This window comes from Ictalurus punctatus, chromosome 6 (assembly GCF_001660625.3).
Source record: "Ictalurus punctatus breed USDA103 chromosome 6, Coco_2.0, whole genome shotgun sequence".
Lineage (NCBI taxonomy): Eukaryota > Metazoa > Chordata > Actinopteri > Siluriformes > Ictaluridae > Ictalurus > Ictalurus punctatus.
Window position 1 is genome coordinate 7,367,924 of NC_030421.2, and position 23,890 is coordinate 7,391,813.

Here is a 23,890-nt window from a genome sequence, read left to right on the forward strand (position 1 = left end):
ATTATGCTTTATTATATTGTATAAAATGTGAATATTGCAGTAGATGCAAATTAAAATTCTTAATAAACATGGCAAGACAAATTTACCACACAGAGTGAGTGTGTGTGTGTGTGTGTGTGTGTGTGTGTGTGTGTGTGTGTGTGTGTATAGTAGCATCAATTCACCATGCCACCATGTTTGAAAGCAGCATACAGATTGGACACATTCACAATTAATGTATTAGAGGGCTACTTCAGAACAAGGTTTTGTATCTAATATTTAAGCCATTATCCATTCACGCACAATATATAACTGGATCTAGATTCACACTTACCCTGTCGCTTGGTTCCAGCTTTGTACCCCCAAGGAACCACTCCACAGATATGCCCTCATATGACAGTTCGCAGTCAAAGGTTGCCGTCTCCCCAGCCGTAACTGTAACATCCTTGAGAGGCCGTATGAGGCCTATCACTCGTGCTTTGGATCGAGGAGAAGACATTGTTAGTCACCTCCAAGTTCCAAGAGACACTGATAATCCCTTAACCGCAAATCCACATTGCGCTTTCCTGCTGAAAACAGGCCACTGCTCTGGAGACTCCAGAACAAGTAGAGATTAGGTTGGAGTGGGCCTTGTCAGTGAGGGAGCTACCTCATTAGAATATTGGGTGTCCTTAATATGTTTATGGCCAACAACAAAAAGGCAAGAAGGGGGGGTCGAAGGTGGATCTGTTGAATCTCTGCCAATCACTGATGGGCCTACTCTACATATGGTATGTGACTTTTAAAATAGCCATGCCATCTGATTGGCCACCACCCACCTCTGTTAAGAGAACTGACCAGTCTGTTACTGTCAATCAACCCCTTGGAATTTTCCAGGAAAAGGAGAATGCCAAGGTATATGTTACCCTATGTTACCACATTCAACTTATTTTATAGGGAAGTGCTTTTAAAATATGATTTCTATGAGTTATATACCCTTAACCTCACAATTAAAATGAACCATTTGGCTGTTTTAGCATATTTAGTATTGCATGGTCATTTTGTAACCTGCTAATGTAGCACATTAAGATCCACAGTAAAATATTTCATTTTCTTCTGTAATTTACACCAATTTTTCCCTTATTTGTAACTTGACTGTAGAATTTCCTGCTCATGCTTAATACAGGGATACAGTATCCAGTCTGGAACACATATCTTCGATCTTATTTAAAGTGTCCCCTGTGTATGTACACCTTCTCTGCATCATTCTCACCTTTAACTCTGAGATGAGCACTAGATTTAGCATTGGCAGCACTGAAGTCCACACCACCAGCCATGTCCTTGCGTACATTGAAGAGAATCAGCATGTGTTTGGTGCCTTCTTCCTTAATCTCACAGTCCTAAGGATTTGTGGAAAAAGATGTATTATAATTTCACAATGAAGTGCCCAGCTGGTTGTCCCATTAGGTCACAAGTGTGTAATCCACCAAAATCCATTAAAATAGTAGTAAAAGGATAATGTATATGACAGTCAAATCTTTTTCAACAAGTGAAGTTTGAATATCTTAGATTTTATTATACAGTTTAATGGCTTTGATTTCCACAGACTGCAATAGGATGACATAGAATATTAATTTAATAAAGAGAGCTAAAAAACTTTGGGAACTTATTAACTGCTCGCTGTGAGATTTTAATGTGACTCTAAAGGAATGCTTTATTAAAAACTTGAGCATTTTACTGGGCAAATATCTTAAGCCTATAGATAAAAGACACAGACAGTGCTATTCTTAACTGTAAAACATATACATGTATGTGGTGCTTAAAAATGCCTAAATCGAGTGATGAAGATTTTGGCATTTTCCAGTTACATTAGATCTTGATTCCAGTAAAATAATTTTCTATCATTTCTCAGTTCACTGACACATATTCCTTGGTTAGATTCTCAAATTTTAGAGAATTTAAATTAAAAAAAAAAGGTGAAATGGACATTGAACAAAAACAGAAATCAGAATTTACTGGTGACTGGTGCAAAGCCTCTCCTTTGAGTTTCCAGTGTCCATGGACATCTTCCTCTGAGATCTCGGTCTCAAAGCGAGCAGTCTCAGTCTCTATAACTTCCACACTGTACAGTGGCCGGATAACCTTAATATCCCGATCTACACAGAAGAAAGAGGAAATACTTTTGGTTCATTCTTTTGGTCACTGTTTTTTTATTTGGAAATCTTTATGAAGATACAAGGTTAAAACCACATACCCTCAATATTTAGCTTAGCTGTTGTTTTGTCAGTGCCACAATCACAAGTATATTGACCAATATTTCCCTTATCAGCCCTCTTAACTGTTAGAATACGTTTTTTGCCATCTGCCTTGATGAGGATATTTTTGGAGGGGGTAATTTCCTTGCCATCCTTGAACCATTTCACTTCAGCAGAGGGTTTGCTCAGTTCGCACATCAGCACAACCTCATCCTTCTCAACTGCTGTGTAGTCCTGTAGCTTGGTAGTGAAATAAGCTTCTCCCTCTGTTGATTAAAACAAATGCATAAGATTTGCTTTGTTTTACCATCACTGTGGACAAACATCTACAAATTTTGCAAGCACATACCAAGTACTGTGAGCATTGCCTCACAACTTTTTCCAAGGGCCTCTGCTTTGATCAAAGAGGTATCATCAATAGACACCTCCTTGAAGGACAGCGTGTGGATCTTGCCATGATCAGACATGTGCACCACTTTACTTGGGTGCAAACGCACATCATTTTTGTACCAGGAGACCTGAACTTTCTCATGTGAAAGTTCAATGCTGAATTCCGCCGTCTCACGCTCTTTTACCGTAACATCCTTGATTGGCTTAATGAACTCAAGACGAATGCCTGTAAAATAATGTGCAAATGCTAAGTCATCCTTTTCTTTAACAGTACATACATCTCAAAATAAAATTTGCTAAATGAGTTTGCTTAGTTATAAAAGAGAATAATGACCTTGAATAATGAGCTTGGCAGATGTCCTCTTGTCTTCAGCCTCAAACATGTATTTAGCCTCATCTTCAAAAGCAGCAGATTTTACAACAAGAGTGTGCCTTTTTCCCTCTGTCAGAATGTCAAATTTGTCATCTGCCTTCAACTCCTGGGTTCCCTTCAGCCACCTGAAGGCTTTTGGCTCTCGTGATATTTCACACTCAAACCTTGCTTCATCTTTCTCATATACTTGCACATCACTCAAAGGTGTGAGGAAAGTAATTGGAAGCTCTATAAAAGAAATAAAAATCAACTATGCAGTAGCTATATTATTTTTAATTCACACTCAGTGACATTACTACAACAACAAAAAACTACTAGAAAGAATAAAAGCATACCTTTCACTTTCAAGTTTGCAGAACATTTTGCATTGGCACCCTGGAATGAAACTTCACCAGACTGGGGAACTTTGCAGTTGTACAAAGTTAAAGTGTGCTTAGCTCCATCCTCAATGATTTCAACATCCTATAGAAATAAACATAATGTGTATAATATACAGAAAAGATATAAGTGTAGATGAATACAGTGATCAAAAACAGTTTTAGTTATTCTTTTTTTTGTAAATGTTTATACCGGTGACTGTGAAAGAACCTCTCCTTTCAATTTCCACTGGCCATGGACATCATCCTCTGAGAGTTCCACTTCAAAACGTGCAGTTTCACCATCATACAGCTCAACACCATATATGGGACGAACAACCTTAATGTCACGAGCTGGAAAAGAATAGTTGTGTGAAATACTTACAATATGGCGGCACAATTTTTTATGTTTTAATAACGATTACATAATAAATGATTGGAAGTGACTACCATCAATACTGATGAGCTCTTAGAGTTTGCTAATCGTAGATATCTGTTTTTATTTAAACTGGTGTGTACACGTATACAGTCCCCTCAGAGACTACTGGAACAGCAAGGCCATTTCAACAAAGACCACCATTCTGTGTAAACTCTAGAGACTGTTGTGTGTACACATCCCAGGAGATGAAATTAAGTTTCTGGAATACTCAAACCAACCCATCAACCAAGCCATGGTTAAAATCACAGAGATCAGACTTTTTCCCCATTCTGATGTTGTTTGATGTGAACATTAACTGAAGCTCTTGACCTGCATCTGCATGATTTTATGCACTTTAGATATTTAGATAACACATTGGCTGATTAGATAACTGCATGAATGAGCTGGTATACAGGTGTTCCTGTGAACCTGCTACATTAAAGTGGACAGTAATTATATGTGTGTGTGTATATATATATATATATATATATATATATATATATATACACACACACACACACACTAACATTTTCTAAAACCACTGATTGATATGTACTGTAGTACAAACCTTCAATGTTCACAGTGGCCATTGTTTTGTCTGTTCCACAGTCGCAAACATACTGGCCCTTGTCTTTGTTCTCCACTTTCTTAATGTGGAGAATTCTTCGGTTACCCTCAACTTTCATGGAAACCATCTTTGAGGCCTTAATTTCGATCTCATTATGGAACCACTTGACTGGAACATCTTTGCTCAGCTCACAGTCAAGAGTGACCTCATCTTTCTCAACTGCAGTGTAGTCTTGAAGTTTAACTGTGAAGTAGGCATCTCCCTCTGAAAACAGAAACATCAATGAGCTAAAATGCTTTTTAACACGATCTCCATCAATAATTTTCAAGTTCTGCACACACAAGAGCAAAAAAAATCATATATTTCACTGCTACAGTGTATATATTAGGACAACCTCAGCGTCAGTTCTCAGCCACACGAGAAAAAAAAAAAAAAGGCATCGCACGTCAGACCAAAAGGATTCAGGAGTCAGAAAAAAAATATGTCGGGGTCAGGTCTCGTACAGTTAGCCATCGGGCAAAATGGATAGATGGATGGAAGGATATTCATATCTGCATACAACTTAATCAGTGTAACAGTTAATAAAAAAATAAGAATAAAGATTATACAACTTACTTTCCATCTCTACCTGTCTGGCTCTACCGTTCTGAACTGCTTCCAAACCGCAAAACACGAGGCAATGTGAACTGACTGAGGTCTGAGAATGTCCTAATATGTACACCGTACACTGCATTGGAGGTCAGTAATTACAATTATTAATATAGCAGAATCCCACCCCCCCCCCAAAAAAAAAATTACCTAGTACTGTCAGGTTTGCTGTAGTTGATATTCCTTTAGCCTCTGCCTTTATTTGGCAAGTGTCATCTAGTGTAACTTCTTTGATTTCTAATATATATCTCTTTCCATCAACATGGGTAAGCACTGTTCTGCTTGGATGCAATTTTGTTTCATTTTTGTACCAAGTCACTGGCACATTCTCATGAGAGAGTTCAATCTCAAACCGAGCGGTTTTACCTTCCTTCACAGTTTGATCCGACATTGGTGAGACAAATTTCAGTCTAATACCTTTAACACACAATTAGCTGAGTTAAGTAATATCATGAATGAAATATGGCCTACATGATCTGGCATCTGAGACATTTTGCAACATGACTTACCCTCGACTGTCAGTTTAGCTCTTGATGTTTTGCTTAAGACTTCAATACTATAATCTCCTTCATCATCAAATTCACAGTGGTTTATAACCAACATGTGTTTCTTTCCATCATCAATGATATCATATTTCTGGTCTGATGATATAATATCAGATCCTCTATACCACATCACTTTAGACACATCTTTAGTGATGGTACACTCAAACTTTGCTTGTTTCTTTTCAGGCACTGTAATATCCTTCAGTGGTACTATGAAGTCCATTTCAATTTCTGAGAATTGAACAAAGATTATCCAGACATGTTTCTTGCATATATACATTAATAATGGCTTTCTCTTTTGTTAATCAACATACCTTTTACTATAAGCATTGCACTTGTGATGGCATTCAGAGCTTGGTATGTTACTTCTCCTGCCTGATCAAGCTGAACATTTTTCAAAGTAAGGAATCGCTTCTTTCCCTCTGCCCTGATATCACATGTCTGAAAAAAGAAACACAAATTGAAGTGTGTCCAATATAACAGTTTATCTGTGTAATTATCAAACTCCCTTTTGTGAATGTCTTACCGGTGATCTGGTTAGAACCTGCCCTTTAAGTTTCCATTCTCCAGGCACATCCTCTTCTGAGATTTCAGTATCAAAATTGGCCTCCTCTTTTTCAACCACTTCCACGCTAGCAAGGGGTTTTAGGATCTCAGCTTCACGATCTGTATCATTTTTTTTTTAAAATTATTAGATTTAGAATGTATACATAAATATATGAACGAAGAGACAATTGTAATACTATCACAAACCTCCAAGTGTCAGTTTTGCTGGGTATCTACGACCTTCCACTTCAATGGCATACTCATCAGCATCATTCAGTTGAGCATTCTTAACAGTCAGTGTGATATCTTTCCCATCCTTCTTGACTTCAGTCTTATCAGTTGGTTCATTTGGGATCTCTTCATTTCCCTTGAACCACTTCCAGTTGGGAGTGTCTTTGATGAGCTCGCACTTGAAGGTAGCAGTGGCCTTTGGTTTCACATGCTGGTCTCTCAGTGGCTTCGCCAACCAGTCTCTGATTATCTCTGCAAATAAATAAATAAATAAATAAATAAATAAATAAATCAGTTAAACAGAGAATTTTCCAACTTAAGTGGATATACAATATTAATAAGCTCACTTTTACTTACCAATGACTTTAACATTGGTCTGAGTTTTGAGATTTTCACACTCACACGTGTAAACACCAGCATCATCATCATTTGCATCCTGGATTGTTACAGAACGTTGTAGCCCAATAACATTGATGGCAACCTTGCCAGCAATTTCTGAAAGTGGCTTTCCATTCTTCTTCCAAATCACATCCCTGTCTTTGCTTAACTCACAGGTCAAGTACATGGGCTGCCCCTTAATTACCGATACTTCCTCTTCCAGGTTCTTTGTGAATCTCACAGGCAACTCTACAAAAAAAAAAAAAAAAAAAACAAGATCACCCTTTGCTATATTCACTTTTTCCCCAACAAATGCATTGTGTCCTTGGATGGCTTTCATGTTTGTGAAATAGTGAATGTAGAATTAATCAAAATCACCTGAGCACAGAGAACACGGATTATATAAATAACTAAAATAAATATATTTTGTATTTATTTATTTTTTTGCATCCAGTGTTTAATCTTTCTTTTTGTCCATCAGTCATAATATTGAGAAAACATTGCATTCATGCACCTCTATAGCTCTGACCTTTGGCTCAGTTCATCAGCACACATTTTCATTAAAAAAAAAATGCAACTGCAGGTTTACTTCCAAATATGATTCAGAATCAAATCAAACCACACTAGAATTCATTTGTAGGCAAGATTGAGACCATCTTGCTCAGATACTCTCAGACCAGTTGTTTTGGTCCACACCCTAGTGTTATTGCTGTGTACATACCTGCACAAAAACCACACTGAGGGGAGAAGACACCAGTGTTCTATTCAAAGGGACTAAACACTGCATATATGAAAACACATTAGCATATATTACCTTCAACAATAAGTTTGGCAGTGGAGGTCTTCTCTTTATTTCCAAGCTTGCCAACACATGTGTATTCCCCTGTGTCAGACAGCTGGACATCAATAATGGCCAGTTTGCGGTCTTTTCCATCAGAAGTGATCTTGTGCTTTGGACTCTCCCTTAGGTTACTTCCATCTTTCATCCATGTAGTTATAGCAGTAGAAGGAGAAATCTGGCACTCAAACACAGCAGAGGAACCAATAGACTCAGCCTCCTGCAACACAATGTCTTTAAGCTCCTTTACAAACTTCAGAGGAACAGCCTTAAGCGTGTATTCAAATGGGGATTCTCCTGGAGGTTTATCACCACCAGCACCACGTTTCAATCCTCTTCCTCGTCCACCATCCCCAGGTGAAGGAGTTTGTCTTGCTATAATGCAAATAGAGGGGATTGTTAAACATCCGTATACAAGTGATGTTAAAGAAAGGCATACATTCAAGAGAATAAGCAAAAATAAGAACTAAAAAAGAGAATAAATACAATAATAAGACAGATAGCAAACAGAATAACAGAAATGGTACATGAACTATGAATAAAAAAATAAAAAACAGTCAATATAGTGTGACCCTAATTTTAGTTTTAGGAAGTGATGTAATACAAAATCGCTAATAGAACAAGAACAAGGAGTACTGAAACATGACAAAGTGTCAAAGCCAGAATACAACATTTGGAGCTTAGAATTGGCTATATCACTCGGGGATTATAAAAAGTAGGCATGCTTGTAAAAGTATGTTTATAATTGTAAAATGAAAGCTGTCAGAACTGGCATGTTATGAGAATATGTTGAAAGATGTAGGAAGTAAGCATACAGAATGAGGGGAGAGCGGCATAAAAAGCATTATAAAATTGGGTCACACACAGTATTTTAAACTTAGTAAGAAATCAATTGTGATGAATTTCCAGTTGGAAAATAAAATGATAATTATGGGTGCTGGATGTCAGTGAAAAAAAATATTATCTTAGATAAATATGTCTTAGGCCACCTTTTCCCTGCACATGACCTATGGATATGATGGTCAGATTTCAGCACCTAGTGGCAGTGGTACTGCTTTTATATTTTGTTCACAACAAGATACTGTCACAGATGAAATTCTATTTCTGACAAAGGCTACAAATGTATCCAAATCTTTAGCCTACATTAAACGAATTTAAAATATTAAGATGTTGACACTTGAATTACTTGGATCATCTATGATCATCAGTCATAGCTGATCCAAGATGGCGGCGCAGGAGCACGCAGCGGCCACTTCGGGTCCACTAAAATGGTGCATGTTATGTGTACCGTACACTGGTGCACATGTCTATCATTGCAAATTCTGCTGAACATTGGAGAACAAACTTCAGGAGGAATAAACGATGGACTGCGGGATGAGCTACATGGCCTCAGGCTGCTATGCAAACAAGGCCCTGGGACTACGGTATTGGCCGATGTCACTGGCTGGAAGAGAGGGCACAGGAAATGCTGTGCAAGGCCGTGTAAGTGAGCCGGCATCTGTGCTAGACTAAAGGCTAACCCTAGCCATCCATTCTCCTCTCCAATGTTCACACTCCCAACAATAAACTGGATTTAGTCTACAACTAACTACCCAGTGTGAAATCAAGGACTGCAGTGTTTGAATTTTTATGGAAAAATGGCTCAGCGACAGCATTCCGAATGCAGCCATGTAGCTAGCCGGGCTAACCACACATCACACCAATAGATTAGCAGCACTGTCCGGTAAGACTCGCGGCAGTGGTCTGTGTGTTTACCTAAGCAACGAATGGTGCAGGAATGCCATTATGGTTGGTGGAGTTTATGACTGTGAAATGCCAGCCAAATTGCATGTCCAGAGAATTTACCACTGTGCTCATTCTTGCGGTGTACATTCCACCCAGTGCTACTGCTAAGGAAGCGCATTTCCCTAAGTGAACTCTATGGAGCTATCAGTAACTTACATACAGCACACCCCGACAGATTTTTCATTGTTACCGGAGACAAATCTGAAATCATTGCTGCCAAAATTCCACCAGCATGTTGATTTTGCAAGCCATGGTACAAACACATTAGACCTTGTTTACATCAACATTCACAGTACTTACAAGGTTGCATCCCACCCCCACCTCAGCGGCTCGGACCACATCTCTGTTATGCTAATCCCAGTATACAGACCACTTCTGAAACATGCCAAACCGTTTTTGAAACAGGTGAGGACCTGGTCTGAGGGAGCCATCTTAGCACTCCAGGACTCTTTTCTCTCTTTTCAGGACTTGGATGAATACACAGCATCAGTAACTGGCTACATCAGCAAGTGCGTAGATGATGTTATTTCCTTCAAGACCATCTCCACACACATAAACCAGGAACCGTGGATGACTGCAGAAGTGCGCTCGCTGTTGAAAACACGAGACTCTGCCTTGAGGTCAAACGACAAGGTAGCCCTCCGCACAGCAATGGCCAATCCGTTCAAGGCTATCAGAGAGGCAAAACACAACTATGCAGAAAGAATCTACAGTCACTTCATAAACACCAAGGACACAAGGCATATGTGGAAAGGCACTCAGGCCATCACACACTACAAAGCTAAACCAACTGTCTGTGATAATGACACCTTGCTCCTAGATGCACTGAACAATTTCTATGCATGGTTCAAAGCACAGAACATGTCAGAATGGAAGGCCACGCCAACTTCCACTGACCAAGTACTTTGTCTGTCTGCAGTAGAGTTAACCCATGGAAAGTTGCAGGTCCTGACAACATACCTGGCCGGGTGCTCAGGGAATTTGCTGATCAGCTTGCAGATGTCCTCACAGACATCTTCAACATTTCCCTGTGCCAAGCAGTTGTCCCTCTGTGCTTCAAGAGATTGTCCTGTGCTTCACTGTGCCAAAGAAATCATCATCCTGCCTGTATGACTACTGGCCTGTTGCACTCACACGTATCATCATGAAGTGCTTCAAGCGACTTGTCATGAAACACTTAAAGAGAAGTCTTCCCACCACACTGGACCCATTTCAGTATGCCTACCAACCAAACTGCTCAACAGAGGATGTCATATCTGCTACCATCCATCTGTCTCTGACCCATCAGGACAAAAAGGACAGCCAAGTAAGGATGCTATTCATAGACTTCAATTCAGCATTCAATGCAATCATCCCACAACAACTGATGACAAAGCTGTGCTTGCTGGACTTGAACACCTCCTTCTACAAGTGGATCCTGGACTTTCTGACCGGGACACCCCAGTCCGTCAGGATTGGCAATTCCACCTCCAACACCACCACACTGAACACTGGTGCCCCCCCAGGGCTGTGTGCATGTCAGTCAATTGCTGTTTACCCTGCTGACTCATGACTGTGCTGCTAACTTCAGATCTAATCACATAATCAGGTTTGCTGAGCAACAGTGAATAGTCAGTATATGGGGAGGAGGTGAACCTGCTCACAGAATGGTATAGAGACAACAATCCATCTCTTAATCTTGATAAGACTAAATAGATGGTTGTTGGCTTTGGAACCCAAGTGGACCACTCACCACTGCACATCAATGTAACAATTGTGGAGAAGGTCAAAAGCTCCAAGTTTCTTGGTGTGACCATGACAGAGGACCTCTCCTGGACTCTCAATACCACCTGCTTACCAAGAAGGTCCAGCATCGCCTCCACTTCCTGTGGAGGCTTAAGAGAGCCAAACTCCCCCCTCCCATCCTCACCTCCTTCTACAGAGGGATGATAGAGAGAGTCCTGAACAGCTGTCACACTGTGTGGTATGGGAACTGCATAGCCTCTTACCACAAGATTCTCCAGCAAATTGTGAGGACAGCTGAAAAGATCATCGGGGTTTCGCTGCTCACCAGACATCTTATTTTAAAACTGCTGCATCCGCAAAGCCATCAGTATTGCGGATGACCCCTTTCATAGACTCTTCACCCCCCTGCCATCTGGCAGAAGGTACAGGACCATCCATGCCACCACCAGCAGACTCTGCAAGAGTTTCTTCCCTGAGGCAGTTAGATTAATCAACATCCTGCTGCCTGTTCCCAACACTCACCTGGGTTAATCAAACACCTAACCAGTAAGAAAGCACCAATGCACACCGAACTTTACATAGCGGCATCAGTCACTTTATATTATGGAACTCGTTTTTGCTGCCAATTTTGCTGCTATACTTCTGCTACTACACAATAAATTACAGTTTACATACCATGATCTGTGTATACACTCATCTCAAACTGTTGTGTATTTGCACCAGCTAGTTAGTGTACCACAACCACAAGATTCTTAAGAACTCATTACTCAGTTTGACTAATAACACATATGTAACACTAATATGAATGACTACTAAGTAACGGTGGGATATAAACTGCAAAACTGCTCATGACTCACTCCCTGCACATATTTTTAACATGACTTCTCGTCTCACGATCTACGTTGGAAGTTTACAACACATCCGCAGCCTTGATCAAATTCAAAGGTTTGCATAGTAAGTGCTCCTGGCAGCCCCTTTGCAACTGTCCATTGAAGATGAATTACACACATGCTATCATCATATTTTTTTTTTTTTATACAAATGCATTTAATGAAGCATCTCTACATATTGGATTCAAATGTATTGGAAAATTAAAAAAAAAAACACTGTAAACTACATAGATAATAAAGCTTCTAAAACACTTACGTTTCAGTCCTCGCCCCCTCCCGGCCTCTTCTTTTGGTTTTCCCTCTGAACAAAATTGTCAAAAATTTATTTCATTTCACGGATATGCAGATGTGCATTACTAGTGATTATACATAGCATTTATATGTAATTGTAACAATAACATCAAAATGGGTATCTTGGTGAAATGAAAATAAATATAGGGTATGACTCATGAGGATGATATTCATGCCATAAATGAATGAAATAATAAATTTCATTAATGTAACAAAACATGGCACCGGTGGATATACCCCAATGGTTAACTCACAATATAGACAAACACACATTTAACAAGATGAGAGGATGTTAAAAGACAACATGCATTCCATAATAAAGACTGACTTAGATGAAGACAGACAACATTTAGAATGTTTTTCATTATGGATATGAAGATGGGTATGATGATTATTTAGGGTACAAAAAAAGAGTGGTTTCTGGAGAATGGAATAAAAGACTGGGATAAAAGGACATTCACTGGTGAGGAGCCACAGTCACCCTCTCACCTCGTCTACCTCCTGGTATCCCAGCGGCCTCAAGCGCATCATCTTCTAAATACTCCGTGTCTTCAGAAGCATAACTATCTTGAGGAGAAAGCTCCCATCCCCATGCCTTATCTTCCTCCTCATCTCCAACCTCAGCCATCTCCTCTTCAAATACTTCTTCTTCCATTTGTGTTGAGATTTTTCTTACCTCCACAGCTCCAGGGGACATTTCTTTTATTAACGGAATCTCTTCACTTCTCTTTTCTGCAGGAATTTCTTCAACCTTTTTCTCCTGGGGTGAAATTTTTTTAGGCACTTTTTTCAGGATAACACTTTCAATTGATTCTTTGGGGGAAACCTTTTTAGGGAGTGGTTTCTTAGCCACACCTACACTTGATTTCTTTTCCAGTGGAGCTAGTTCAGTTGGTTCTGCTTGAGTCACCTTGGGTGAAGGAGACTTTTTAGGCTCCAACCCTTTCTTTGCAAGGTCAATGGGTTTTAATATAACCTCTTCTTTCTCAGACTCCTTTGGCAAACTGCCCTTTTTGATCACTAGAGGCTTCTTCTCTTCCTCCTTTGGAGTCACCGCCTTTTTCACAGGAGTTACTTTTTTAGGAAATTCCTTCTTTTCGTCTTCTTTAGGTACCCCAGATGGTTTCTTTTCAACCTCTGTTTCGGGAATTTCAACTTCTTTTTGTGGAGTTTTTGGTTCTTTTAAGAGTTCTGTTTTAGGTGTCCGACTGGGTGGTGATATTTCAAGCGGCTGTCGTTCCTTGGGTTCAGGAGCTTCTTTTTCTGCTGGTGATCCAGCTGAAGGCTTCTTTGTGAAAGGCTTTAGCTGAACCGATTCAGGTTCTTCATCTTGTTTTGGGATTCTTTTGCCTTTCCACAATGGTGTATCAGGCTCTTTTGCCTGTTCATCTTTTTTAGCTCTATCAACAGGTTTACGTACAGCCTCATCTGGCTTCTTCTCATCAGGTTTAATAGGCTCTGCTGTTTTCCCGGTGACCTCAGGTTCTTTTTGCACATCAGCTTTTTTGGGCTTTTCACCTTTCTCAAAACTGATAGGTTCTCTGTCTTTTTGGAAAGATACAGGTTCTTTTTCCATTGGTTCCTTTTTAGTGTCTTTTGCTTCAGATTCAGGCACTGGTTTTCCAGGTTTTTCAAAAGGTTTTAACTTGACTGTTTCTTGTTCTTTTGTTTCAGGTGGTAATTTCCTTACTTTCTTCAAAGCCAAGCCAGGCTCCTCAGGCACATCCTCTTTGGGAACCTTTGCTTTTTTCTTCAGGTCTGGCTTTTCCACCTTTTCATCTAATGGTTTTGTCTTTTCTGGTTCTTTATCAGGCTCCACTGGTGTCATTTTGTCTTTTTCCGGTCTTGTTATTTCAATTCTCTTGATATGTTCATATTTTTCAAAATGCCTTTCAGCCTCATAACTCTCAGTAATTAAAACCTCAGTGGCGGCTTCAGCACAGACCTTCTTGATTTCTTCATGTTCTTCTGGTGAAGGTTTATAAACCTTCTTCAATTTCACTGTTTCTTGTTCCTCATGCTTGTCTTTGGAGATCCTTGTAACTTTCTTTAGAGTTGGCATTTCTAGCTTTTCTTCCTCAGTAATAAGAATTTTCCCTTTAGATTTGAAAATTTATCACGTTACATACCGAACAAAAGCTAAACAAATATAAGCAAAACCCAACACGACAACCACAGTGACATATAATCCACATCATTTGGACATATAAAACTTAAAAGGACATGACAAACCACATAGATTAGGACCAACAGAACATAATTTAATAGATGACAATACAATACAAAAAACATTGTGCCAGAACATCTCAAAAAGTATCTTATTTTTAGGTGCATAATACCAAAAAAGTGCAACTTCTAGCATGAGAAAAATATCACTGAGAGCAACGTCACTTACCTTTTTTCACAGGTGTGGGTGCAGGCGCAGAAACTGGTTCCTTTTCACCATCTGATTTAAAAATATATCCACAAATATTTAGATACAATGACTACAATAAAGATAAAGAAAAGAGATGGATGCATGTTAGTTGCATGGGGGGGGGGGGCATTAAATTGTATATTAATGGCCACTGCACAAATGGTCAGTGTTCAGTAAAATCTTCAGAGGTTTTGCACACCAACATGTTAACAGTGGTGCTTTACATTGTTAAGTGATGTTCACTTAATACCTTTCACCAAAAAACAAAGAATTTTGTAATGTAAGAGAGTGAAAGAAGTATGGGTAAATTGAATTGTCAAGATAATCCACCTTTGATACCTTTAGGCTGTTGATCAAGACGTATCTGCTCTTCTTTTGTAGTTGGTTTTGATAAACTGGGTTCTGGTGGTGTGGGTAGTTCAAAATAATGTAAAAGAAATGTCAATTAAATGTCACAAGATTATCATATTTAAGATAATTCTTCAGCAAGTGATCCAGTGAGAATTTAATCTTCTGCTTGTTCTGCTACCTTGTGTGTCTGTTATCTTCTTTTCCATGGTCTTAAGATCTTCAGCCTTCTTCCTCTTCTCTTGAACTTAAGACATAGTGTAGACTAAGTATAAGAATGCTTCAGGCATAGCTATAATGATATAAATATCCATGTATGTAAGAATATTTTAAACCTCTGATGAGGCTAAGAAGTGGATAAAGTAATTAAAAAAAAAAAAAGAAGAAGAAGAAAAAATAAAAAACCTATGAAAATAGTCCACAAAGGTGCCACTCAGTTGATTTAAGAAGATTCTTATTTTGAAGATGAAACATCTCTACATCTTTTATTTAAGGATGGAATTTCAGCAGGAAAGGTTGTCTGATTTACTGGGTTGGGTGGATGTTTTGCCTTCTCAGCTGTTGGTATATTGACATTTATTACGTAAAACACAATTAAAATGTGTTTTAAAAACTACAAAAGTGACATGAAGAACACAAAGACATACAAGCCATGCAATATATTTAGCACCTCAAATGAGGCCTTTACCAGATCAATGCAAACCACATTAATAACAAACAGAAACATACATTTAAGATGACTGAATGATTATTCAGCATTAACTAATAAAAGTCCAACTACCTTCAACAGGAGGAACTTTCTTGGCTTGCAGCACAACTGCAGGCTCAGCTGGTACTTCTTTTTTAACTGTGTCATTCAATATACAGAAAGATAATTAAAGACCCTAGCTACACACAGATTAATTTGCATGGCCACTATTTACATATCAAGTTCATGTCAGCTATTTACACAAAACCATGTATTCAGGTCATTAACACATGTATACAAAGATGCATAGAAAGACTGACAGAAAACATGTTAATGCTTCTTACAGACTGTACGCATATATAAGATGTTATCAATAGGTAAAAAAAGACACACACAGAAAGATATGTTAATAACTAACTGAAAATATTAACAAGAGGTGAGATTTAAGACAAGATGAAAAATGCAAAAGTACCTTCAACTGGAGAAATTTTCTTTGCAGGCTCTGGAGTTGGTTTCTTTTCAACTGTTAAAAAGTATGGCCAGATTGTCAAGACATATAAAAAAAAAAGGATTTTCAGATTTTCAAGACAAAAGACAACAAATTAAGAGAGACCAGCACAAAATAACAGCATATAGTGTCTGAACAAAATAATTTTGTACCTTTGGGAGCAACTTCCTCCTTTTTCAGAGGAATGGCTGGTTTTTCTGAAGGAGCCATCTTCTTTGGTTCAGGCACTTAAGAACATTACATAGAAAATAATGTTAGAAGTCATCATTGCTTTAAAATATTCATGTGTGAATCCACTGAGTGATCCAGCAGTGAGAATTTCACACAAGTGACGCATACAGACAATGAAATGGACAGTGATGGGAAAAGTTTGTTTTCTGGAGGAAAGGGGGTTGTTTTTAACTAATATAACAGGATAGTGTGATACAACCACATTCAAAAGTGCACATGGTCCATGTTTCAGTCATTCTATCACGCTAACAAGACACGGTGAGACTCTTTGATGACACAAAATCTCTTTGTGGTGTTAAATGTGCGCAAGAGTGGTTATAAGAGTTCTTGATACAATAAACACGCAAGACCATACATCTCGAATACCTCTCAAATTTGTTGCTACTGGAAGAGTAAATTCATGCTGTTGTATAAGATCCATCTTTGAGGTAGGCTTCACTTTATCCAAAGAGCGTTCCTCATAGTCTTGGGTCAATTTTTCACTGCATGGGAACTGTTCAGTTTTAAGAAATGTAGCATCTTCAGAATCGGCCTTTGATGTCTCAAAGTTTTTCAGTGGTTCAGTAGAATCATCTTCCTTAACATCATCTCGGTATTTCAGAAGACTTTTAGGCAGTTCACTGGTTTCATATGAGGGTGATATTACATCCCCTGAGTGAAGAGATTTCTCTCCCTGAATATGTCTCTTATTTAAGTAAGATATTTCCCTTTCCGTTTGTTTTATGGCTTTGAATTGTTTCTTGGTCATTTCCATGTTTTCACCAATACTAGAAATGTGTTCTGGTTTTCTAATATCCTTCTCATCATGTGTCAAGGGTTCAGTCCTCTGAACAGAAACTTTCAATATAAATAGCCCCTCATCGTTTGACAAAGCTGGAATCATAATTGGTAAAGGTGCTTCTTTCAAAGATTCGTCGTCTTTAGGTTGTACAATTTTGGGAACTTTGTGGGTCTCACTGTCTCCTTCAGAATGTATTGGTTCTGCAGATGACAACAACTTGATTTCCTTTACAGCTTGTTTGGTAAGTTGCACAGAGTGGTCCTGTGAGGGCTTCATTTGATATTTTACTTTAGGAAGGATTAATTCTTCTGTGACAACACTGCCATCAAAGACGTCTATTTGAGGCTGACTTTTTGCCTCTTTAAAATGAATTCTGTTGAAAGAAGTTTCTGCTGTGGAACCTTCTGGTCCTTCATGTACATCTTCTTCCAGATGGAAAGATTTGTGCGCTTTAGTAAATACAAGATCTTTATTAGGAGATACTGATTCCTCCCTTAATGACCCATGATCTTTTGAGAAGGTTTGACTCATTAATGGACAAGGCACTTTTTTCAAAGGCATACCCTCTTTGGAAATTTCATAGTCTTTAGGTTGTTCAAATTTGGGGGTTTTGCTGTCTGCTTGTGAAAGTATTGGTACTTTTTCACCTCGAACATCTCTCTTTTTCACGTCTTCTGCAGAATCAGATGCCATTTTGATTTCCTTTATGGCTTGTTTGGTAAGTTGCACAGAGTGGTCCTGTGAGGGCTTCATTTGATATCTCACTTTAGGAAGGGTTAATTCTCCTGTGACAACATTGCTATCAAAGACGTCTATTTCAGGCTGACTTTTTGCCTCTTTAACATGAATCCTGTAGAAAGAAGTTTCTGCTGTGGAACTTTTTGGTCCCTCATAGACATCTTCCTCCAGATGGAAAGATTTGTGTGCTTTAGTTAAAATGATCTTGTTGGGAGATACTGATTCCTCCTTTACTGAATCACTCTCTCTCAGAGGAGCATTATGTGTCAATTTTATATGTGCTTCGTCCTTTTTGCCTTTTTTGATTTCTTCACTTTTAACAGGTGTATCTTCAATAGGATTATCATGTACATGTTTTGGCAACAATACCCTATCAGGGGACACAACATCTATTTGTTCATCAGAAATTTGAGGATGGCTAATTGCTTTCAGATATGTTTTATTTTCTTCTGCTGGTAAATATGGCTGAAAAGTACTTCCAGGTTTACTGATTTTAGTGTCATCACAGATAGATGATAGACCGTCTCTGAATAACACACACTCTTGTAGTACTGTTTCTTCCATTTCTTTTGGATTCCAAAATTCATTCTTTCTAAGGCTTTCTGTTTTTGTTGTGTCCATCAGCTTTTCATCATCTATAATCCTGCACTGAATATCTCCCTGACTCTCTGCCTTGAGAATGGGGGACCTGTCTTTTTGAGGAAAATCTTGTCTTTCCTCTTTAGTTGCATCTGTCAAATTGGGCTTACTTTTTTTAAGATCTGCTGACACGCTTCTCTGAGTATTTGTTTCAGGTTTGGTAGCCGTAGATTTGATCTTGCTTACAGGCTGGACATCTCCAGTTACTAAAGCTTGATCTGTTAGTTCTACTGAAGCTATATTTTTTGCCAGTGGCATGTCTCTTTTTGATGTTACTAAAATATCCTTTAGATTAGAATCAGAGTAAACCTCATCGACAGATACCTCTTGAGTTTTGCAGGCTACATTTTCCAGTTTGTCACTATCTACCAAGGAGTATAATATCCTTTTTGACATAGCCCCCTTTCTTTCATGGTCTTTCACTGGTACATTCCTTTGAATATCTTCATCCATACAATGTTCCCCTGCTTCTTGTTCCCCTACTTTTTCCATACTTCTACTAATACTTGGAAGGTTCTCTAATTTGGGGATCTGATCGCCCTCTAAATTATTTTTATTAGTGCTGATCTTTCTCTCTAAAATACCCATGGCTTTCTTTACACCTTTATCTTTTTGGTTAAGCTCTTTTCCAATTTCTTGAATATTTTTCATTTTATCGCCAATAGATTCTACTTCGGAAGATGTGTGCATTACTGAAATCTTTTCCTCTGCCATTTTTCCTTTCTTAGCATCACTCTGAGTATCTGATGTGATTACATTGCTAAGAGCTTGGAAAGGAATTTGATGATCTTCATTGACATGTCTATGGAAAATGTCTTCTTCCACTGTACCCATCAGGCCTCTCTTTATGGACCTGTTTTTATTAAGAGAAGCCTCCTCCTCAATGTCGTTATCTTCACTTATTCTCTCACAAGACACTTCTTCTGGCTGTAGAGGTTCTTCTTCAAAATAAGCTTTTTCCATCATAAGTGATGTGAGTGGTGTTTTTTCTATAAACACCAGAGATTGAACTTTTGTCTGGAGATTCAACGAAGATGCTTGGGGTTCTGAGATGTGTATCCAGAAGAAAATAAGATGTTTTTAAGAGGCACATATCATATACTACAAATTGGCTATATATATATATATATATATATATATATATATATATATATATATATATATATATATATATATATATAATGTATTTTTGTACAGTCTTTATAAGACTAGGTTAAAACCAAAGCCAAATTTAGATAAGTCATTATACAGGATCTATAGGTCAAAATACCTCTTTCTGTTGGTGTCTCTTTTTTCTGAGAAGTCATTTCAGCTACAAGAATAGATTTGAGTAAGACTGCTTCTGGTCTCTATTTACTATTGTACTATTTAAGGATCAGCTAAGACTCATGTGCAGAAATCTATGATCCAACTTGCACTATTACATAGACTCTTTTACACTGTTTCTGTATTACTGATGACATTTTTCTGTTATTTTAAAAAGAAATAGATAAACAAAGTTGTTTCTTTCATGTGCTATGATATCTGTGCTAAAAATTAAATCCCATAAAAAGATTAAATGATTGTGTACATTAATAGACTCTCTTTGTTTGGGGTATTCTCACTTTTGCATGGGTCACTTAAAACACAAAGTACAACCAAAGCACACACATGCAATGTACATAAGAAATCATAGAGTAAAATAACAAAGAATGGAAATTAAGAGGTTAATGAAGAAGATAAAGATGTTTAAAGCTCATGCTCTACCTTGGGCTTGTTTGACCTTCTCTGGAGAGACAAGAATTGAATCCAGTTTTCTCGGCAGCGCTTCTTTTGGCTCCAAAATAACTTAAAAGATTTAAATTGCTATTAGGTGCACGATCAAGAAAGATGCATAAGAAACCAATACAGATACAGAGGGTAACATATATAGTATCATTCTAGCGAATGAAAAGTTTTTAAGATTTTGGGAAAGGAAAAGTAGGAGATTGGCACAGGCTTATAAGAGCAGGCTTTTGCATGCCTGATTAAGAGTATGTACATGCAAGACAACATGTAATTCGAACAAACAGTAAAGATTTATATGTAAAGAGTTCATTTTAAGAAATACATGTAAAGATAAGAAAGACAAGGCATTAAATGCCATTGTACCTTTTGAAGCAGTAACACCTTTTTGGAAAACTTCTCGGTCATCCTTTGCAGGAATAAGAGTATCCTCTTTCTTATGAGGCACAAATTCTTTTTTCTTCAGAGAAGGAGCAGATTTCTGAGGTGGAACATCTTCCTCCACTTCAGATTTAACACCAGGAATCATTGTTTTTTTAAGCTGAGGTTCTTTTTCAGAAGTAACAACCTCCATCTTCTTAGGTAGAAGTTTTTCAGGGACAGTTGTTATTATATCTGTCTTTTGTTCTTCTTTCTTTGGAGTTATAAGATATTTTATTTCCTTTCCAATATCAAGTGTTATGTCACGTTTTTGAGGTGCTAATTCTGCTTCTTTAGAAGTTAAATCAATTTTCTTTTTAAGTAGAACCTGTTCCTTTTCCTTTATTTGTGGCTCACGTGTTACAGTTAGCAGTTGATGAGATAATTCTTGTTCTTTAAAAGTTATAGCAAATTCCTTCTTTTTAAAGAGAATATCTTCCTTTTCTTCTACTTTTGGCACAAGAGATTCCTTCAACTTTTGAGTTGTAAATTTGTATTCAGAAGTTAAGATAAGTTCCTTCTTCTTAAGTGGAATGATGTCCTCTTCCACTGTTTTTGGCACATGTGTTACCTTAAATTCTTGAGGCTCAGTTTCTTCCTCAGAAATTAAGATAAATTCTTTATGTAGAGCACCTCTCTTTTTGTCTATTTTTGACACAGGTGCTAGCTTCAGCTCTTGAGACAAAGTTTTTTCTTCAGAAGTTAAGAAAAATTCCTTCTTCGTAAGTGAAATACTTTCTTTTTGTTCTATTTTTGGCACAGGTGCTAGCTTCAGCTCTTCAGGCACAATTTTTTCTTCAGAAGTTAGGACTTCTGTTAGAAATTCTTTTTTCTTAAGTTGGATACCTTCCTTTTTCTCTATTTTTGGTACAGGTACTAGCTTAGATTCTTGAGGGACCATTTCTTTCTCAGATGTTACGACAAATTCCTTCTTTGTAGGGGGAATGTCTTCCATTTTCTCTGATTTCAGCACAGGTGCTACCTTCAGTGCTTGAGGTGCCAATTTTTCTTCAGAAATAAGTTCTACCTTAAGCTCTTGAGGGACCATTTGTTTGACTGAAGTCAAGACAAATTCTTTCTTATGTAGAACACCTGTCTTTTCTTCTATTTTTAGCACAGGTGCTACCTTCAATTCTTGAGACAGCATTACTTCTTCAGTAGTTAAAACTAATCCCTTCTTTTCATGTAGAATATGTTGCTTGACTTCTGTCTTAGGCATGGTTGTTATTTCTATTTGTTCTTTTTTAGTTGAAATGACATCTCGCTTAATGGCACTTATTTCCTCTTCTTCTGGTGTATGCCTTGGAGAAACTTCATCTTTTATTTTTGCTTTCTTCTGAGAAACCTCAGGTTGCCTAACTTTTTTAGGTAAGAGAGTGTCTTCTGGTTTAGAGACAGGCCCTATGTCTGTCCTAAACTGTGACATTTCTTCTTTATCTTTCTGTCCAGGTATGTATGAAGGAATCTCTGGCTTCTTGAAAGGTTCTAGCACTTTAAAAAAACAATAAATTAAAGAGAATTCATCCATGAATCACCACACGCTTCAGTACTATAAGAGTTTGGCAGTGCAAATGTTAATATTTGTCATGCCAGTAAAGCAACCTTTGAATCTGATTTTGAAAGAGTTTTTAACACAAAAACAAGAAACAAGTCAAACAATTCAATTCAACAAAGCGCCACTTGTTTTCCCCGTAAGAGCGTGGCTAATAAGAGGACAAAACAACACAGACACATACGCATGCACAGAAGAAGATCTACTGACATAAATGTCATGAACTAATACCTTTTTGAAGAGATACTTCCTTAGGAGCCACAGTGGCTAGTTCTGGTTTAGTAGGCACTGCTTTTGGTGGTTCTGGATGAGTTGGTTTTGGTTTCTCTTCCTCCACATGAACTTAAAATGACACATATTGTGGTTTTAAGTAACACTTAAAGATTAAACATAGGCAGAGAGACAGAAGATAGGCTTCCCAATCAGAAGCTAGACAAAAGCACAGCACCACACAGTAGGTAAAGACACAAAGTGTTTGGGACAAAATTAGACATTAACCAACTAAGAAAATATCACTAAGAAACAAAAACTACCTTTTGGTAGAAGTGACTCAGGTTTCTTCTCTGGTGCAGGTTTCTCCGGTTTGGCTTCAGGTTTAGGCAGAGGCTTAACTGCAGGTTTGGGTTCAGGCTTAACCTCAGGTTTAGGTTCAGGTTTGACCTCAGGTTTAGGTTTGACCTCAGGTTTGGGTTCAAGCTTAACCTTGGGTTTGGGCTCTGGCTTAACCTCAGGTTTAGGTTCAGGTTTGAACTCAGGTTTGGGTTCAGGCTTAACCTTAGGTTTGGGCTCTGGCTTAACCTCAGGTTTAGGTTCAGGTTTGACCTCAGGTTTGGGTTCAAGCTTAACCTTAGGTTTGGGCTCTGGCTTAACCTCAGGTTTAGGTTCAGGTTTGACCTCAGGTTTGGGTTCAAGCTTAACCTTAGCTTTGGGCTCTGGCTTAACCTCAGGTTTAGGTTCAGGTTTGACCTCAGGTTTAGGTTCAGGTTTGACCTCAGGTTTGGGCTCTGGCTTAACCTCAGGTTTAGGTTCAGGTTTGACCTCAGGTTTGGGTTCAAGCTTAACCTTAGATTTGGGCTCTGGCTTAACCTCAGGTTTAGGTTCAGGTTTGACCTCAGGTTTGGGCTCTGGCTTAACCCCAGGTTTAGGTTTGATCTCATGTTTAGGCTCAGGCTTAGCCTCAGGTTTGGGTTCTCGCTTAACCTCAGGTGTAGGCTCGGGTTTGACCTCAGGTTTACGTACAGTCTTAAGCTCAGTCTTGGCCTCCAACGTGGACTGTGGTTTTAACATGGCGACAGGTGTTAATTTGGGTTTAGATATTTGAGGCACAGGTGTTACATCCTTGCGGTCAGGAACAGCTTTGTATTCATCTACTTTAGGGACAGGTGTGATGAACTGTGCTATTTCTTCTTGCACTTCCTCTTTCTCTGGAGGTATATATGAGGGAACCTCTGGCTTCTTGGAAGGTTCTTGTACTTTGAAAGAGCATTGAAGTTTAGCACAATTCTTTAAGAAAGCACTGTTTTAAGAATATTGACACAATCAGTATAAAATCATAAAGGAGATCTTAACATGAGTCACAAGATTAACATACAAGACAATACTTCTTTGTG

The 23,890-nt window shown here is 38.3% G+C and overlaps 1 protein-coding gene across 17 annotated transcripts in view; it reads right to left on the minus strand.

Moving 5' to 3' along the window:
- The window catches only part of ttn.2 (titin, tandem duplicate 2), a 181,850-nt gene that overhangs the window by 89,411 nt on the left and 68,549 nt on the right, over nucleotides 1–23,890 (minus strand). For 6 of the 17 annotated variants that reach the window (XM_053680786.1, XM_053680799.1, XM_053680798.1 and 3 more), the window contains 25 exons: nucleotides 22,814–23,752; nucleotides 22,512–22,622; nucleotides 20,291–20,371; nucleotides 16,308–16,382; nucleotides 16,120–16,170; nucleotides 15,741–15,806; nucleotides 14,591–14,641; nucleotides 12,685–14,292; nucleotides 12,161–12,205; nucleotides 7,481–7,879; nucleotides 6,646–6,915; nucleotides 6,265–6,540; nucleotides 6,038–6,177; nucleotides 5,826–5,952; nucleotides 5,476–5,742; nucleotides 5,117–5,383; nucleotides 4,319–4,582; nucleotides 3,547–3,686; nucleotides 3,312–3,438; nucleotides 2,938–3,204; nucleotides 2,563–2,829; nucleotides 2,213–2,479; nucleotides 1,975–2,114; nucleotides 1,232–1,358; nucleotides 314–456 (listed from right to left, as the gene is read on the minus strand). In XM_053680786.1, coding sequence (XP_053536761.1) covers nucleotides 314–456; nucleotides 1,232–1,358; nucleotides 1,975–2,114; nucleotides 2,213–2,479; nucleotides 2,563–2,829; nucleotides 2,938–3,204; nucleotides 3,312–3,438; nucleotides 3,547–3,686; nucleotides 4,319–4,582; nucleotides 5,117–5,383; nucleotides 5,476–5,742; nucleotides 5,826–5,952; nucleotides 6,038–6,177; nucleotides 6,265–6,540; nucleotides 6,646–6,915; nucleotides 7,481–7,879; nucleotides 12,161–12,205; nucleotides 12,685–14,292; nucleotides 14,591–14,641; nucleotides 15,741–15,806; nucleotides 16,120–16,170; nucleotides 16,308–16,382; nucleotides 20,291–20,371; nucleotides 22,512–22,622; nucleotides 22,814–23,752 — 6,515 coding nt within the window. The remainder of the gene's footprint in view (nucleotides 1–313; nucleotides 457–1,231; nucleotides 1,359–1,974; nucleotides 2,115–2,212; nucleotides 2,480–2,562; nucleotides 2,830–2,937; nucleotides 3,205–3,311; nucleotides 3,439–3,546; nucleotides 3,687–4,318; nucleotides 4,583–5,116; nucleotides 5,384–5,475; nucleotides 5,743–5,825; nucleotides 5,953–6,037; nucleotides 6,178–6,264; nucleotides 6,541–6,645; nucleotides 6,916–7,480; nucleotides 7,880–12,160; nucleotides 12,206–12,684; nucleotides 14,293–14,590; nucleotides 14,642–15,740; nucleotides 15,807–16,119; nucleotides 16,171–16,307; nucleotides 16,383–20,290; nucleotides 20,372–22,511; nucleotides 22,623–22,813; nucleotides 23,753–23,890) is intronic. The other 11 variants (XM_053680795.1, XM_053680791.1, XM_053680789.1 and 8 more) reach the window with 8 other exon arrangements.